The 19,018-nt window shown below is 33.8% G+C and overlaps 1 protein-coding gene across 2 annotated transcripts in view; it reads left to right on the top strand.

The window, feature by feature from the left end:
- Positions 1-19,018, top strand: part of LOC105151244 (uncharacterized) — a 19,276-nt gene extending 258 nt beyond the window's left edge. Inside the window, exons 1-6 of one of the 2 annotated variants that reach the window (XM_011064840.2) lie at positions 15-203; positions 320-419; positions 1,040-1,159; positions 3,029-3,203; positions 5,122-5,241; positions 15,544-19,018. In XM_011064840.2, coding sequence (XP_011063142.2) covers positions 187-203; positions 320-419; positions 1,040-1,159; positions 3,029-3,203; positions 5,122-5,241; positions 15,544-16,472 — 1,461 coding nt within the window. In that variant the 5' untranslated portion in view covers positions 15-186 and the 3' untranslated portion in view covers positions 16,473-19,018. Of the gene's footprint in view, positions 1-14; positions 204-319; positions 420-1,039; positions 1,160-3,028; positions 3,204-5,121; positions 5,242-15,543 lie in introns of those variants that run through there. The other variant, XM_011064849.2, reaches the window with a different exon arrangement.

The raw sequence follows: 19,018 nt of genomic DNA, 5'->3' as shown, positions 1-19,018 counted from the left end.
TGGCACGGTAAACGTGTAGAAAAAACGGAGCGGGTAGAAAGGGGGGACGGGTTTGTTGTTGCTCTCGCGTTAGAATGTCGATTTGAACGGGCTTCGTCAGTTTGGTCGTAGCACTGACTGTCTCGCGTCGGAATTCCGTCTTGATTATCTCACGAGCGCGCTGGTTTTATCACGTATCACACAATCATGTTCCGGACAAAATGGTAAACCGCTCCTCTCCTCTCATTCGTAATCGAAATTTCGCAAAAAGATCGTCTGCCTACCCGACTCGCCCTCGATCGACAGAGAGTTTAGAAAAATTTCTCATTTCTGTTTTCAGTAAGGAGCACGATCACTCGTCGTTCTACAAGTTCTTACAAATGGAGCACAACCATAAGAATCTGGATTGCTATTTCTTTTACTACTCCACTTGTAAAAAGGTAAGCGAGGGTTTTCTTTTGTGCCGGTAGCGTCTAACGATACCATCTGACATTGTTTCAAGAACATTCGAGAATATGCGACGTTGTTCCATATTGCTCGAAAATTCGGCGTCTCTCGCTGAGGTTAGGTCGGCCATCTTGATGCCATGTTGACAAGAATTTCTCATAAAAGTTCCAAGTCAATCCGTTTATTAGGATTCCTGCCAAAGTTACAAATGGGCTTCCTCGTCCATTTAATTATTTATATATGATACATTTTTTTTGTTATAACTTCATTCATCATCTAAATACTTGAACATGTTACAATGTGAAAGCAAATATTTAATATCTTTCGAATTGCATGATTGTGTTATTATTTTATTATTTTATAGTTTTAAGATTTTTTGGCTTTGATTCATATATGATTTATATTTATTTTAGTAATATTGAGTAATTAAAAATATTCTATGATATCTTTATAAGTCATAGAATAAATTTCTAAAATATTTATTGTTAATATTTGATGTAATCACGCTTGCAGTATCGACTATTGATTTGGCACTGCAAATTGCGTGTTGTTCTTACAAATCATTTGAACGAGTTATTGAATTATTTACATTTTATTATTTTTGTTTTCACAGGGTGACTTTTGCCCGTATAGACATGAACCATCAGCTCTGGGTTGTGAAACTATGTGTACATACTGGCAGCAGGGAAATTGCCTTAATGAACACTGTAATTTCAGACATATGGAATTAAAGGTAAATATCTTTGTTGCATTAAGATTTTAGAATGTTTGACAGCAGTCTGTCAATCATTTGTATGTAAAAACATATATTATTTTGTTAAGAAAAATTGCTTTCATGATTTGCTGACAATTTTTGATACGATAATATAAACTGATTATTGAAATATGAATTTTCAAAATGGATTAATATTGTCACCTTATATGAATTATCATTAATTTTCTAATTAACTTCTTTTAAATAAAAATAATAGACCTATGGAAAAGACAGGCATTAATGGATCATAAGTGAAAATGATGATTTATTGTCAAATCATAACAAATTACAATCATAACAAAATATGTTTCGACTTACGTAGTCTTCAATTCTTAAAATATTTAACCTAACTAAATAATATCTAAACTAACTAAAAATATTTAGTAATTATATGAAGTTTGTGTGAGATATATCATAATGTGTATGCCTAAACTATATATATTTAAACTATATATAGGAATTGCTCAATAAATTGGACTAAAATATTGACAATACAATTTCTTTTAAATCAAGATAAAATTGATATAGATCAGGATTCTACCAATTGTTAGTTAATAGCTCACATCTGGAACTCTTTAAGTCCCAGAACTCAAGTTAACTCAGGTTAAGTCGCAAGTTTCACAAATCACGGTTAAGTCTCAAATTATTTCTTATCTCTTTTCAATTCTTTCCAATTGAAAAAAGATAATGAATAAATTGAACTTCAGTTAAGAGTTAACCATGAGTTGTGAAATTGGACCTAAGAATTATTGTTTAGAATTAGTTCAGAGATCGGCAAACTGGCTTCCAGCCAAATATAACCTTGTCTTTATAGTCTGCGTAATTATTTTGAATGTATTAATATTATTTTCTTTTTTATATGAATATTTACATAATAATTGCGTCCAGAAAACATAATCACTCAGAGAGCACTCAACGATTATTTAATATGATTGGTTCTCACCTTTAGTTCTTTGCTAGAGTACGTGTTGTAAAAGTACAAAACCAAAAGGGATCATTAAGTGCTCACTGAATGGCTTTCCGAATGCAATTAATATCTTTAATATTGTTCTTTGTAGCTCCTAAAATAATTTACTAGCATATATTTATAAAAATATTTATAGAAATATTCATAGAAAAAAATTTCTTGACCCCTAGGGATAAATTTAACGGATAGATATAAATCAGTAAAAGTGAGTGTTCGTGTGACGAAGTTATTATATCGTAAGAACATTTGCGCTTATCAGTTCGTACTTATCTGTACATTTTCCGAACAAACAATTCTTAGCTGGTTTATGATAATTCTTATAAAATGTATTAATTTATATAATGTAACGACTTTATTGTATTGCAAAACCATCTGTACTTATCGATTTGCATGTCGACCTGTATGTTCTCATTTAGATTATATGTTTTAAATTCATACATCAAAAATAGTATTTTGCTGCTGTTGTGTGTATTTTGATTATATCATTGTGAAAAAAATAAATAAATTTCTTTTTTCATCATTTATCTTTCTTTTATTTATTTATTTTTTTCACAATGATATAATCAAAATACACACACAACAGCAGCAAAATACTATTTTTGATGTAAATAGATATTATGAATAGATAAATGAATAGACAAACAGTTCCTGATTATGTAAAAATTAAAACAAAATAATATATGCCATAATGCTATTTACGGCTCAATCTACTTCACGTTGTAAATGCTTTGAAGCATTCTTTGATTGGTCACTCATAAAATTCTTTTATTTGATTGATGAACGGAGCATTTACAGCGTTATGGATAGCACTCTTAAGTTAAGATTACGAAATAATTTTAATATTTAGAAGAAGAATTAAATTTGAATTATTTTTATTGTAGAAAAATCGCAAGTCGATTCCTTGTTATTGGGAAACACAACCTGGAGGATGTAGGAAACCACATTGTCCATTTATGCATACAAGTCCTCGTACTATTTCTGGTGACCCCATCAATCCAGTGAAGACTACGGAAGTAGCAACAAAATCTCCGAATCAAGAGTGGCTGAATCGTCAAGGTAGATTTCTCTTATTAAAACTCGATTAATATTATAATAGATTGGTAACAATTGATAATAAAATTTATATATTCAATTTTAATCTTGATTTTAAAAACTTTGTTTAATATAAAAATTTATGAATCGTTTTGTAATCATAATTATTTGTATTTTATTTTAAAATCCAAAAGAATGTCGAATGTAATTGTATAATGTAAAACATTATGATTTTATTTATAATTTTACTTAATACTAATAACACTATGGAACAATTCTGAAAAAATTGTTGCGGACAAAGCATTATAAGAAAATTCTGTTAGTACTAGGTGAAGAGAGATGGAATATCAAAGATTTACCGAAATTAGTTTGATTTTTCGATTTGAATCTTCATTGAATACAAATGAATGAAAAATATATGATTTATTTTTTCACATTATCGAATTTTTTAAGAAAATTATTAGCTTGACTATATCGTCGAAGCTCGCATTTGACAATATAATAATTATAAAGAATTTTAAAAATTATCTGTTGCTATATATTTGGCTTCATCATCTTACAATTAGTTACATATTTTATGAGATCATCAACAAATATTGTTTAGCAATCCAATTTTTTTTTCCTTGATAATGAGTTGCCATTGACATGACTATTTGATGAAAGCGCTCGGCATGTTTGTCCGATTCTGATATAAGTTACTTTTCAAAATAATCAAGATGATAGTGTAATAGAAAGTGTATTTTTAGGTTTATACGAATACTTATTCTCTCGAATACCATCTTGGGATCATCGTAAAAAAATTGCTTAAAATTCAGACAAAAGCTGAAGTTTTTTTATAGTCATATTATCTGAATTTTCGAATCTTATAATCACATTATCTGAATTTCCGGACAGAATATTGTCTGAATTTTTAGCCATAGTTGTATTATCAATTTCTAGCCACATTTCTCTGAATTTATAGCTGTAATTGTCTGAATATTTCTGATCTCAATGTCTGAATATATTCAGACATTGTCTGAATGTCTAACTAGTTGTTTGAATATTTCTAATTTTGGTATCAAAATGTTCAGACAATGTCTGAATATTCAGACATTGAGATTAGAAATATTCAGATAATTATATTGCAGCTAGAAATTCAGAGAAATGTAGCTATAAATTGATATAATTATAGCTAAAAATTCAGACAATGTGACAAAACTTCAGATTTGAAAATTTCTGAATAATTTTTTACAATGCCATGAAAGTAGTAATCAAAACTTTTTAGAATCGATCAGCAAATTATCGAGTTTTCATAGCTAATATATTGAGAGCATTTGAGAGAATAGGTGTTTGTATGAACCTAAAAATACAATCTCTTCATCATCATCTTGGTTACTTTGATAAAGAACATGTATCAGAATGAACTTGCAGAGCGCTTTCATCAAGTACCTATACCAATTAATGGAACTACTTACTATAAAGAAAAAAAATTAGATGCATTGCTAAGTGATATTTGCAGATAGTTTCATAAAATATGTGACAGAAATGATAAAATCGAAGATATTGTAACTAATGATTTTTGGGATTATTTATATTTCTAAATGCGCGCTTCGGCGATGTAATCAAGCTAATAGTTTTCTTAAAAATTCTATAATGTAGACAAAAATAATCAATTTTTCATTCATTTTGCGTTCAACTTTGAAGTTTCATAAATAAAACAATTGAACTAATCTTAGCAAAACCCTTTGACATTTCATCTGCTCTCACTTACTAACAGAATCTTTTTACAGTGCTTTGTCTGCAAAAAATTTGTATCCACCGTGTAATGAGAATTAAAGACGTTATTTAGCATTAATGAAAAATATAAAGTAAAATAAAATAATACGATAATAAGGAAATGATTATCACGTATATAGTATATATGTAAAGTATATTGTTTACCCTTTTTTTTTATTTCATAAAGATGATCCAAAGTATGACGGCAGCAGTACTACTGAATCGGACCAAGGAAGAGGAAACAGCGAGGCTGGTAGTTTTATTGGCAGTCCTGCCGTCGATCCTCTCATCGTCAAATTCGAAGAAGGTATGAGGCTTTACTAGCCCCCCCGTCCATCTTTCAACGTACATTATCTTACGTCAGCTACTCTCTCTCTACCGCCTAGCTTGCAAACAAATATGAATCTCCCGAACGCGCTCAATATCCCGAAGAGCCTGACAATTCCAAACAATCCTAACAGTCTCAACATCCCCGGTAACATCAGCGTCGCAAATAATCTAAATGTCCCGCCGGCGAACTCGCAATCCTCTCCCTGTCATCATACGCTATCATATCCACATCATCAACAAAATTTACACTCTCACTCCTCCGGACAGTCTCTGTCGTCATTGCAAAATCAACAGAGCTCCCCTCTTCTCCAGCAATCGCCGTATACATCGATTCATACGCAGCAAACCTCGCAGCCTCAGACCTCCCGATTTCCCTTTCCGTTCCTTGGTATAACGTCGTACAGGAGATTTTAAAATCGACGAGAACTGTTATAGTTTTGCAACGACGTATGTATAATTTTTCTCGTCCATTAATTAGTAACAGAAAAATACTTTCGAAGAATTCCTAAACAATTAAAATCTTCAAAGGAATTCATGCATTTTAAGTTTTTTTGGGAAGAACGCAGGGATCGTTGGGTTCATCTTTTTTCTTACTTAATTTATATACTGATATAATACTGAATATAATACTAAATTAAAAATAATACTTACTGAATTAAAAAATTGTAGTTAAAGTTGTTCTAGTATTTGGGAAATTTTTTTTTCATACCTTGAATAATAAAAAGCAACAGTTAATTTCATCACTTCGTTAAATCATATTTGCGAATTTCTATTTATTTTTATACAAAAATCATTTGTTTATTAAAATAAATTATTATTAAAGTCATAATTTTTATTTTCACTATACAGGATAGTTTAATCAATACCAATCCAAAGAAACAATTTTGTTTTCATATAAAAAGAGAAACTAGCAGATATGGTTCAACAAAGTGAAAAAACTGTTGCTTTCTCCTGTTTAAGATATGAAAAAAAAATTTCCCGAATATTAGGACAATTTTAATTACGATTAATTCAGTAAGTAAAATTAAGTAAAAAAAAAAAGATGAACCCAATGATCTTTGCGTATTTTCTAAATTGCCTAAAAAATGTATGCACTCCAAATTTCTTACTTATTAGATCGTTTCGTTTGGTCTATCATTGTCACGCATATAGCTAAGATTTTGACGCACTAAAAAAAAAGACGTTACTACGAAAGTATCGTTCTGCATGAAGCGAAAGTATGTAACAAAAGTGTCTTTGTGTCGATCTTAGCATAATATTTAATTTATTGTACTAGTGCATTCCCGATACTTAATTGACCTGCATTCTTTAACTTTTGTTTTGTAATACCATAGATCTAATGAGCAACTAATGCAAAAAATATTCACGCATATGTCAATATCATAAAGTGTAAGGTCAACATGATTTTATTTTAGATTTTACATGGTGTCCAGCGGTTTTTGAATATCTTGAAATTATATTGAAATTTAATGTTTTCTGGAAAATCCCTAAAATTTCAGGCTGGCCTGGAATTTATTATTTTTTTATTCTATAAAAAATCAAATCATGAAAAAAGAAAGAAATAATAAAAAGAAAAGTCGTGTTTGAATATAAGTCCTTAAAGGTGCAATAAGTTAATAATAAAAAATTTAGATTTAATGTTTAAAATTGAACAATTGTTTATATTAACGGAATGTTTGTTTAATATTAAATTAAATAGAAATAAATTTAGCTATAAGAGCTGCTACAGTTGACGTGTGAGCAAATCATTTATTACAATACCGACAAACGTTTCAACTCTCAATTAGAGATTCTCATTAATATACAATAATTGACTATATTAGTTAATTTGATTGAATCGTAGTCACAATTTAAAAATAGAACTGGTACGATATGCTTACATATGCATTAATAAGATGTCTAAACTTATTCCTTTGTTAATGTTAATCTTCTCTTGTGTGATAATTTATGTAAAAGTTCGGATTCTATAAATTTCCTGATAATTGTAAATTAATTATATTTGTTTTTATATTTCGTAATAACAAATTAAAAATAAATTTTAATTTACATGGAATCACGAAGATAAATTCATGTATCAACGAGTCGCAGTCTCTTATAAACTAAATTTGTTTTTGATTTAATATCAAACGAACATTTATTAAAGCCTAAATTATTTTCTAAATTGTTTGATATTATTTACACACAAAATATTTATTCGGCGGTTATTCTGGGACACTCTGTAGATCTTAATTTGAATACAAAGCTTATAATATTGCATTTATAAAACATATAATATATCGATGATTAATTAAATAATGAAAATGAATTGATGGATAAATTCTAGAAAAACCAGGATTTTTATCTGGAATGTTCTAGAATTATCTTTGAATTGACTAGTCAGATTTCGCTGGACACCATGATTTTGTTACATTGGTTGCTCTTATTGCGACGGTAATTTACCGTGCGATTTACACACATTTATTTATATCCATTTGATATTCGTGTGTTGTCACGGGAAAGAGGGATAACATGTATTATTTGTGAATCGTATTGACTTTTCAGAATTTATCGATAATCTCACTTAATATGATTCTTGAAGCACATATTAGTCGATTTTATCGATATACCTTGCACTCGTGTTACCACAAAAAATTTAGTGAATATCAATTTTTGCAGGGGCCGCTATATCTAATCTTTGCCTAAATTAGCCCTCTAATCGCCTATGGCTATCTTTCTTCGGCTGCGGTGCGATCGGACTCGAATTAGCAGAAGTCTAAGTTAAGTAAAACCAGGTTCAAGGTTCTCCGTCAGTACGATGTTCTATATTATAAGATCGCAAAAACAAGAGCCGTATTAAACGAAAAAGAAGATAGCTATGGGTCTCCACTTTACCGCACACGCACACACAAACTTTTTGCATTCACATAGATATTGCTCTTAGTTGCGAAAAGTTGGAATTTAAATGTTAATCGAGTATTAATAACACGACGAGTGAACCCTGCTCATTTTAAGTTTGTGTTTTTGACAAGAAAGCGTTTTGTCAGCATTTAGTAAGTTTATTTTAAATATCACTCCTAGATGCGGGACTTGCATCCATATCCTTGACGTGGCCGATGAGACGAATGTAGAATACTGTATGTAGTATAAATCATACTAACCGATATATTCGTTTCATCCAGAAAAGGAAGAAAAGGAAGAAAAACTTATATGCATTGTTCATCGATCACGTCTTGGACTGAGATAAGTGCAATGGCGAATAGTAAAAGATAATTGAAATATTTATATCTGAACCAATCAACGCATATATGCTTTCTTTGTTGTCGCATTATTATGTATGAGATTGTAGAAGAAAAAAGATGAAGGCAGCGCAAGAAAGAAAATGAGAGTGAGAAAGAGTAAGAGAGAAAGGGAGAGAGAGATTGAGAGAAAATGAATGAATGATTGACTAGCAAAAAGATGTGTAGGGGGAAGAAAAAGAGAGAAAGATTTAATGAACTAGTTATATTCGCGCGCGAATCCGTGTTTGAGGTTTAAACAGATTCCAACTGCGTCCTTAGCCTTGTGTTTTACGCGTGTACGAGTAATAATGCCTTCATATGTTTTGGCTTATCACGTGAATTAGAGAATTTTGGGACGGCGAAAATGGGATAACGTGATATCGCGCTTCACACAGAGTCTCTATGCCCGCGCCGGGCAATAATTATGCAAATTTTCGTAATCCACGATAATTCCCCTTGTGCATTCACTCTGGGAAAATTAAAAGAGAATTGAAGAAAATAATAAAGATAGGTTTAATACTGTAAGTCGAGCGTGATCTTTTGACGCTCTAAAGGAAAAAAAAAAAACGTTCAATAATTTGGCTTAAAAGCTTGCTTTCTACGTGATAATTAAACGCGAGATCGTTTTCAAATAAGAATACATAATTCAGGAATATACATATACTGATTCACGTTTTACGAGTTTCCGTATGATAATAGGATATTAACTCTTAATTGGGACGCTGAGAACAAAAATTGAATACGTGACAGCTTGAAAAAAAAAAGTTTCTAGTTTAGTGCTACGCCGATGATATTATATAACGAAGAGTCTCAATATAAAACTTTAGCTTTTATTTTTACTAAGAATGCATTTCTTTCGTGTGTTCTCAGCGCCTCAATTGTTCTGATATATCGCGCATTTGATATTGCGGGTCTGTTAGGCCAACAGAAGATTAAAAAAGAAAAATGCTCTTATTCATCATGTTACTTATCGTATTATTGATCTTGCACCGATGAAAAATTTTATAATCGAGGAAAGTATAGTGCGGGATAAGATACGATGTGTCGATCTTTTACAATAGTAATAAATCGCGTCACGGCCAAACGAAAGGAGGAGGGAAGGACGCGAGAAGACGTTGAGGAGAAATAACGTAAATTATTTAGCGGGGCCGGTTTTCCCGGATTTCCGATAGCGAATATTTTTTTTTTTCTTTTCAAGTCAACGGTGCGTATGATGACACGACAGGCTAAATGATATAAGAGGCCAACGTCTTATCGTTATAAAACACGTGGCAGAAAAAGAGGGGAAAAAATTAGGAGATTTTATGGGGAAATTTTTGAGATAATTGAGTTGTGCGTGTAATAGGAAATCGGTTGAGTGAGTATGTGACAGAGGATGCGAGAAAGAAAAGGAGAAAATGAGAAGGAGGGAAAGGAAGAAAGAGAGAAAGAAAGTGAGTGAGATCGAAAAGAAGAAGAGAGAGAGACCTCAAATTGAACGTATACACATCACACGTACCGCGTATATCTTTGCGCGAAATATGCGATATGCAGATAGGAAACTAATAATTTTTCTTATGCAGCATATAATGTTTTACACATATATATTATATATATTATATATTTAACTGCTACACAGGGATAAAATATTTATGATCGAGATCATTGTATCGATATTGGATCGGGCCTGGCTTTCTTTGTGGAATACTTGTGCGATCGGCTTATCGGTTTTCTCCGCGCAAAATCGCGCGTGTTTTGGGCGACAAGGATTTTGTGCCTTCAACCGTATGGAGTCGCCAATCCGTATTTTTGTGTTCGCAAAATAAGTATTAGTGTTCTCACAGTGTTCGCGTCTCTTATTCTTGCGCGGGCAGAGCATATGAAATGCCGGGCGATTGTCCCAGATAGATTTGCACGTTTACGCCTTTTTACAATCGATGAGAAGGACGCGCAAGTTTTCCAAGAAAGAGCGGACGATCGAACTCGATCACAAAGATCTACTAGGTTGACATTACACTTGTACGATAAAAAAAAACGGATAAATGTAATATTAGCCTTACGCGTGCGAGTCTAATCGCGAGGATTTACGAATTGTGCGTGCGTGCGTAAGAGAGAATCGATAAGGCACACATAACACATGGCTGCGCCGCGAGTATGAAAGACAGAAAAAAAAAAAAGAGCGACGAGCAATATGAATGCATATGAAAGGAAATACAGGTACGACGAAAAAAGGATTGAACGAGAGATGGGAGAGAATGTGTCCGATAGACAGCGTGTGTGCGAAAAGTGTGAGGAGACGATAGTGCGAAAAAAAAAATAAAAATAAAAATAATTAATATGAACGATCACAGCGGCGATCCCTTCCGCTGCTCTTCAGCGAGGGACTTCGCGAAATAGCGTTTCTCGAGGGACGAAATCGTGATCCGCGCGCGGCGGATCTGTCGATTACATTTAACGTCTATCCGCAGCTATTAAATAACCGTATCGGCAAGCTAATCAGCGGGATCGAGACATCGGCGATCCTGTTCTCTAAATTCTTCGAAGTAAAATCTCACTCGAAAAGAATGAAAGATCTTTTTCAAGAGTGACAGAATTTTAACTCTTTTTTTTTTTCGAGCGATTTCATGCCTTTTTCAAGAGTTGCAAAATTTTCACGCTTCTGGAGCGAGATTTCACCCCAAAGAATTTAGAGACGATTACTAGCGTGCTCCGCGCCGATCGTCGCGGGGTCTCGCGGCACTGTAAATTTATTACGTGCGATCGTACAGTTCCGGAGTACAGTACGACGCTTTGTTGTCCTGCTCGGATGTGAGACGTCCCTGTCTCGTCGTATTCTCGGCGGACGTACGAGACGTCGCGACTTGCGATGTGATTGCAATCAAGTCGGTGATTTACGCCGATGACCGAATGTAATTTGGACCGGACGCGCGTCTCATTATTATGTGAGCACGAGATGTTGTTTCTTCTGCGTTACCGCGCGGCTTGCGGATTCCCCGCTTCACTCGTCTCGCACACGCTCAGGAAGGCACGTCTGTGCGTCCGAGTTGAAAGACAACATACACATACACACACACACACACACACACACACACACACACACACATACACACTCACGCATACACATACCACACACACACACACACGCACACGCACACGCACACACACAAAGATAGATCAGAGAATATTATCATATATATATTACATATTATATATATATAAATATGTTACACGCGAAAAAGGGAGGTGGTCGCGTTACACGCGACCATTCCGCCCTCCCCCCCCCCCCGATCTACGTTTCTGTAAGATCATTGTTTCTAGCGATTTGTTAATTTGATTTTCATCTACGACGAATTGTAGTGAGTGCTGAAAAGCGATCGTCGTGATTACAAGTGTGTGTGCGTAATCCTTATCTCGCGATACTGTCTTGCGCTGCCGACGCTTTCGCATTCAATATTCGCAAGGGGATTTATTGCGATCTTGGGGATGATTCGTCGCGAGTTCGCACGACGGTTCTTTTACAAACAGTTACAGATAGATTGCGATAAATCGGGGCGATTCGTCACGATGGAATCACCGGAATGCCAAATGCGTCGGAGCGCAATCGCGAGTGCATAAGAGCGAATGAGTGAGAGAGCGGTCTTTCGACCGCCCTTAATTTCTTCCAATTCTTTGTTTTCCCCTTCTGTCCTTCTTCTACCTTCCTCCTTCCTCTCCTTATCGTTAATGTTTCTCTAGCTTGAAGTCTCACCGATATAAATTCGAACGATTGTTTCTCGATTACCTCAAGTCCTTTTTAAGGGTTGTGCACGATCAAGAGAATAGGGAACGGGAAACAGAAATAAGAATGTCAATCTATCAGGAACCTTGTATAATTTCTGATAGATTGAAATTCTTATTCTCTGTTCCCTATTCCTTTGATTGTGCGCAGCACCCTTACTCGTGTCCCTTTTTGACTTTCCTTGTGGCATCATTTCGCGACATCGGGATTATCTCTCTAAGTTGGCTCCTGCGCGCGCCAATCGAGTCGCGAACTGATCTCTTTTTCTTTTTTTCCCTCGGCCGTGCGCGCGACCGAAGCCCCGCTTCTTTACGTTCTCGTTACTCTTCTCGTTAGATTCTCCTTTCAGTTCTCCCTTCTATTTCATTCTATTTTATTTTTACCTTGTTTCCCCTCTCCAACGCGTTTTGCTCCCGTGCGCGGCCTCGGTCGCGTCGCGATCAACTACGCGACGAACTATAAAATCGTGTACAGTCGACGTAATGACTTCGAGGACGGCGTTTCCTCGATCTCGCGAACCTCACCTCCCGGCGCCCCGATCTGATCCATTCGGGAAATCGTCGATCTGTCTCGTGGACGAGAAACAAACGTTCGCAGCGCGGGCGAGACTCTCGGGAGTTTGCCGAGGATGATTCGGGGCACCGGCAAGAAGAACTGGGGACACTTCCTGCGGCGATAGAATTGGGATGATAATGATAATAGTGATAACTGCGGCGCTGGGAACGTCCACGATCGTCGTTACGTCGACTTGAAACGATGGCGCGGAAACGCGCGTTCGTTCTGTTTCTCTTGTCTCGAATGTGAGTGATAAAGAAGAGAGAGAGAGAGAGAGAGAGAGAGAGAGATTGATTTAAAAAGAAAAGAAAAAAAAAAGGAAGAAACGAAAAAGCCTTTTTTCTCGGCCGATCGTGAACGGCCGAACGTGGAGGAGGAGAAAGATTGATTATATGCTAAAGAGTAAGCGATGCGCAATTTAACTATAACGAATTGATGTAAGCGAATGGAAAAAATCAATACTTTTCATTGAGATGATATCTGGATTTCAATAAACTTGATACCTCGAAACCAGCAGGACAGTCGACCCGGAGAGCGAGAGGTGTTACCGGTACCGCAGTGGTGAAAAACCAAAAATCGTTTCATCAGCGTTACCGGCTACTCTCTTTCTCGATGGGTCTTCTTATTTCTTCTTACTTCTTACTTCTTCTTATTGTCTTCCAACCGCCGTTCCGTTTATCCACTGATTACTTTTAAGAGACGCGCGTTTACTCGTTTTTACTCCCGACTGCCAAGCAAGGTTGTACAATTTTTATAATCGTGATATAAGATAAATGTCTCAATGATCGAATATGTAGCTATGTTCGTATGATTAGATAGAATTTATTCTCAAATGTTTTTTTATTATATTATTATAATTTAATTGTATTTAAGAAGATTATAATTAAATTATAATATTATATTATATTTAAAAAAACATTTGAGATTAATAATAATATAAACAAATATAAAATTTTATGTAAATACCCGGATGTGCTCTAAATTTTTGGGAGTAACATTTTCACTTTTCGAAAGTGAAAAATCACTCCAAGCGAGAAATTTCAAGCGATTAATTTTCAATTTCTGCGAAGAATGAATAAATAATTTCACTCTCCGAAAGCAGACGAAGAAGGTAAATGTTTTATAAGTTTATCTCTTCTATATCCAATATTAACGAAATTAGTCTTACTTGACATGTTTTTGCCCAAAATAAACGAATATGGCAGGGAAAAACGTCGCTCTGCCTCCTGAAGCGAGATATTAATAATTAAAGTTGATTTTTTAGGAAGTTTATACTCCTTGAAGAAATGAAGTGAAATTCACTTTTGCCAGACTGGCGCAATTTCTATTACTTCTCTTGGAGAGAAATTTCACTCCTAAAAATTTAAACTAATAGTTACATGTTAGGTCACAGGGACGTTTACCTTACTACCAAAACTTTTGCTGATCTCGCGCATTTTTCTAGATCAAGACGACGATCGAGAATACGGACTTGTTATGTAAATCGTTGTACAAGTAAGTATTATATTCGTATAATTGTGCTCGAAGTGCGTATCAAGTCCGAGTGCGTCAACGTTTAAAAAACATCCGCCGTTTCGTACAACTTCGAGGCAGCACGCAGCAGCAGCAGCATAAAAGAGGTTTATCAAGAGCAATCAAACTAATAGGAAAAAGGAAAAATGGTATTTTCGAAAGAAATGTGTGTGTGAAGGGGGAGGAAGCGAAGACAAAAGATAGAAAAAATAATAGTCACGAGACAACAATCTCTCGTTCAGCTGAACATATATAAAAGTTTAAATATGAATATGTGTGTTGCGTAATATATATAAGGATCTATATTTTGTCTTTTTTCTTATTTGCATGAAGGCGATTATCGTGATTTTGCAAGACGAAGATGAGAAACATGGATTGACTATAAGTGACTATTAATACATAAAATGGATTGTCGATTGATGTCACGAAGAAAAGTACTGTAAGCGTTTCTATTATCGGATACAAATGCGTCAAGAAAAAAAATGTTATTGCGTGGGAATAAAAACTTGATGTGACGGCGAGTCAGCTGGATAAATAAATATTGTGGATGTAAGTAAGTAAAGATACACGAAACGAGAAGTTCGAAGTCTGAAACCGAGGTTGAAAGAAAGACATAAAATCGAAACAACATTCAATGAAAATCGGCATTGAAAATGATACATGACCTCAAGGACGTTTGGAAAGAGACGTTGATTATGAAAGCTGTGTTTGAGCTGCGTGTTGCCCGGAGCTTTCTCGGAGCGTACGCGCGTGAAACGCGGGATATACGAAATTCAAGGAGTAATTGAAAACAGTTACGATGTTGTGACTGCAAAGCAAATCGAGACATGTAAATTCCAACTCGACTATTCTCATTTCCATTTCACAAGGTATTGCAAAACAAAATACATTATTTCTCTGGACAATGTCTGAATGATAGACAGATTATCAAGATCGACACGTAATCTGGCACTGTATAAGATGTTTACGTACTTGGATCTGCAGAAAGAGAGAAAGAGCGCGTGAAAGAAAGGGAGAAATGTTGAGACAGAGAGAGAGAGAGAGAGAGAGAGAGAGAGAGAGAGAGAGAGAGAGAGAGAGAGAGAGAGGAAGCTAATTACGTAATAATAACCGTCATCCAGTGACATCGAATATTTAGAATTTTTTAATTATATTTATTTTAATTGTATTTTGATTCATCATTTTTTGTTTCTTTCAGAATCCGATAACGAAAGTACACCATCGCCGGTAAAATCGCAGCCCAAGGTGCCCTACTGCAAGACCTACGAACAGATGAGACTTGAAGAGATCCAGGCAGAGAGTGCGGCTTATTACTCCTATGAGACTAGCAACTATGGTCTTCATCAGACACAAATGAGCAAAACAATCGGGACTAAGCGATGGATCAGAACATCGAAGACGAAGAAAGAAGAAGTGACAAAAGAGTTGAACTTCAAGATATTGTCCTTGGAGGAGATTCGACAACGAAAGAGGGAAAGAGCTGCTAAAACACTGACGGACACACCGTCTGTGTCGGAGCCTTCGTCACTAATCGAAGCAAAGAGCATGAAAAGGCGTTCGATCGACGAGCAATGCGACAAAGAGAGCGCCAATTCTGCGAAGAAGTGTAAGATTAGTTCTGAATTCGCTAAGAGTAGCGAACCTGTTGTCAAAGTGCAACCGATAAAATTGCGAAGATCTTTGAAAATGGAAACACAAATACAACCAACTTGCGAAATGCAAGTACAAACCGAAATACAACCATGCGAAGACGTAACTATAAATAAATGTTTGGCGACGGATAGTCAGGGCGATCAAACTTCTTGCTCCGAAGAAAAGCAGAAGAATCACAGCAACGAGACGTCCTACTGCGAGAGGCTAGAAAATTATGTCGATGAGTTGGTTAATAGGAAAGTCGACGTAGAGATTAGACTGTGTGATAGCAGCACGAACGAAGAGAAAATTCAAGTGCAACCGGAACAATCAGACGACAGATCATCGGTTGTTACATGTACTGAGGATGTTGAAACCTCGTTATTAGCAGACCAACCGTATGATCAACAGTGTACGCAAATCGATGAGGAGTACCTGCGATTGGATACATCAGCTGACGATATTATGCGAGATATCGAGGACTTGCTCAATTAGAAAAATTGATTCGAGTGATTTTAAGTAAATCTAGTGTGCATTTCTTTTTTTTTATAAAATTTAAAATTTTAACATAAAAATAATTTATATATTTAAGCATTTGTACAAGTACAGATTATACAAAATTTACTCATCGAGTGAGAAATAGTATAATTATTATCTGTAAACGATCGTTTGATCAATTCTTATATTCAAGTTCTATTCTTACGCTTTAATTTCAGAGCAGATCATGTTATATAATATTATGTAACTTTTTTATCACAAATCAAAATTGTGCAATCAATTTCAGTATTTACATTTAATCTGAAATTTTTTCATCCGTGATGTAAGAATACCAAGTGTGATAATTTCATATCTAGTAGATCAATTAAAAATTGATTCCAAATTCTGTTGGAGCCAATATAAAATAGTTATTAGAAATTTGTCACCATTCAGAAATAAGTTCAAATTATATTTAGCCACCATTATGCACAATGGCATATTGTATTGTTACATCATGCTTTTATCTATCATTTTCGTATTCTTTTTTTTATTTTAATCATTTAGAACGTGCGAAAGATTGCAATAATGAATTATCATAAGTAAAAATTTATGACATTTTGTACGAATAAAGACGGTTCTAAAAACGATATGATCAATATACGCCAGTGTACTCCGCATTAATAAATATTACACACACACGCGCGCGCACATACACACACACACACACACACACACACACGAATGTAAGCCAATATTTAACAAATGTGTGTGGAGTTAGCGTATATTGACCGTATGATCATCTGGAGTCGCCTTAATCAAAATAAAATTTAGTGATCGAATTGATACGGAATGATATGCCTTCTATTACGCGTTTTGAGAAAATAGATATATATAAACTTCTTTCATAATAGAATGTAAAATCTTATGACATTCTATTATGCGTATAAAGGCGGTTCTAGACGATATGATCAATATACACCAGTGTACTCTACATTAGTAAATATTACATACACATACACACATGCATAATTATCTGCATGAATGTAAACCAATATTTAACAAATGTGTGTGAAGTTAGCATATATTGGCCATGTCGTCTGGAATTGCCTTAATCAAAATAAAATTTAGTGATTGGACTAATACGGAATGATAATGACTTCTGTTACGTGTTTCTAGAATAAAATATGCATAAGTGCAGATAAGCTTTTTTCATAAGTAAAAACTTATGACATTCTATTATGTATAAAGGTGGTTCTAGATGGTATGGTTAATATATGTCACATTAGCAAATATTACACAGACACACATACACGCGCGCGCGCATACGTGCATAATTATCCATGTAAATGTAAGTCAATTTTTAATGAATGTATGTGAAGTTAGCATATATTAGCCATGTCGTCTGGAGCCGCCTTAATCAAAATAAAATTTAGTGACTGATACGGATATTGCTTCTGTGTTACGTGTTTTGAGATATATAATATGCATAGGTGTATATATATATATATGTATATATGAGCTTCTTTTAAATACTTTTATATCTAACATAATAAAAGAGCAGCATGAACTCTTCTCGATATTTACACTCGACATCATCTATGCCTCTGCATATGAGAATCGAATTTAAGTCGAATCGAATACGTATATATTGCATATACGTCGTATATATTGTACATATATGTATATTTTTCGAATGCTAGAAGCATTTCATTTATTCTTATCAAATTGCAATAATTATAATAATGTTATATACATATTATATAATTTAAATGTAATATATATATATAATATGTATGTACTATGTATATAATGTTATATAATCATATAATATACATATATTATAGTATATGTAATATTATAATTATTGCAATTCGATATTATATAATATATGTATATAAGATATAATAGTTATAACTTATATTCTTTCATTTTCTATTCTTATCAAATTGCAATAATTGTAATAAAGTTATATTATATAATATAAATGTAATATATATAATATGTATTTATGTGTGTGTATAATGTATATAATGTATATTATACTATGTGTATGTATAATGTATATAATGTATATTATAATATGTGTAATATTATAATTATTACAATTCGATATTATATAACATATATAAGTTATAATAATTATAACTTATATAATTATAATCCGAAACATGATATTGTTGTATAATAATTATGTAAATGATATAACAATACATGTTACACATAAAATTGTATAATAATATTATATATGTATACTGTTGCAATTTGTAATATTAATATTATTCGCTGGCTTAACCCTTGAATTACTTCTGCTACTTGACAGTCTTCTGACTAAAGATGATTCTGTAAACAGATACAGAGAAATTAACTCATTAATTGTAATCAATTTTGTCGTTTAGCGTTTATTCAAACTTATCCTTAAATGTTGTTTCAGAAGAAATCCAGGGTTAAGCGCAGATCGCAATAGATTTCTAGTGAGGATTTAGAGAATACAACATGTCATCGAGTGTAAATTAATTATTAAGTTGAAAGAAATATACAATTGTTACATTTTCAAGATAAAATAA

Source organism: Acromyrmex echinatior, chromosome 3 (assembly GCF_024713525.1).
Source record: "Acromyrmex echinatior isolate Ae372 chromosome 3, ASM2471352v2, whole genome shotgun sequence".
Lineage (NCBI taxonomy): Eukaryota > Metazoa > Arthropoda > Insecta > Hymenoptera > Formicidae > Acromyrmex > Acromyrmex echinatior.
This window is presented reverse-complemented; position numbering and strand designations above follow the sequence as displayed.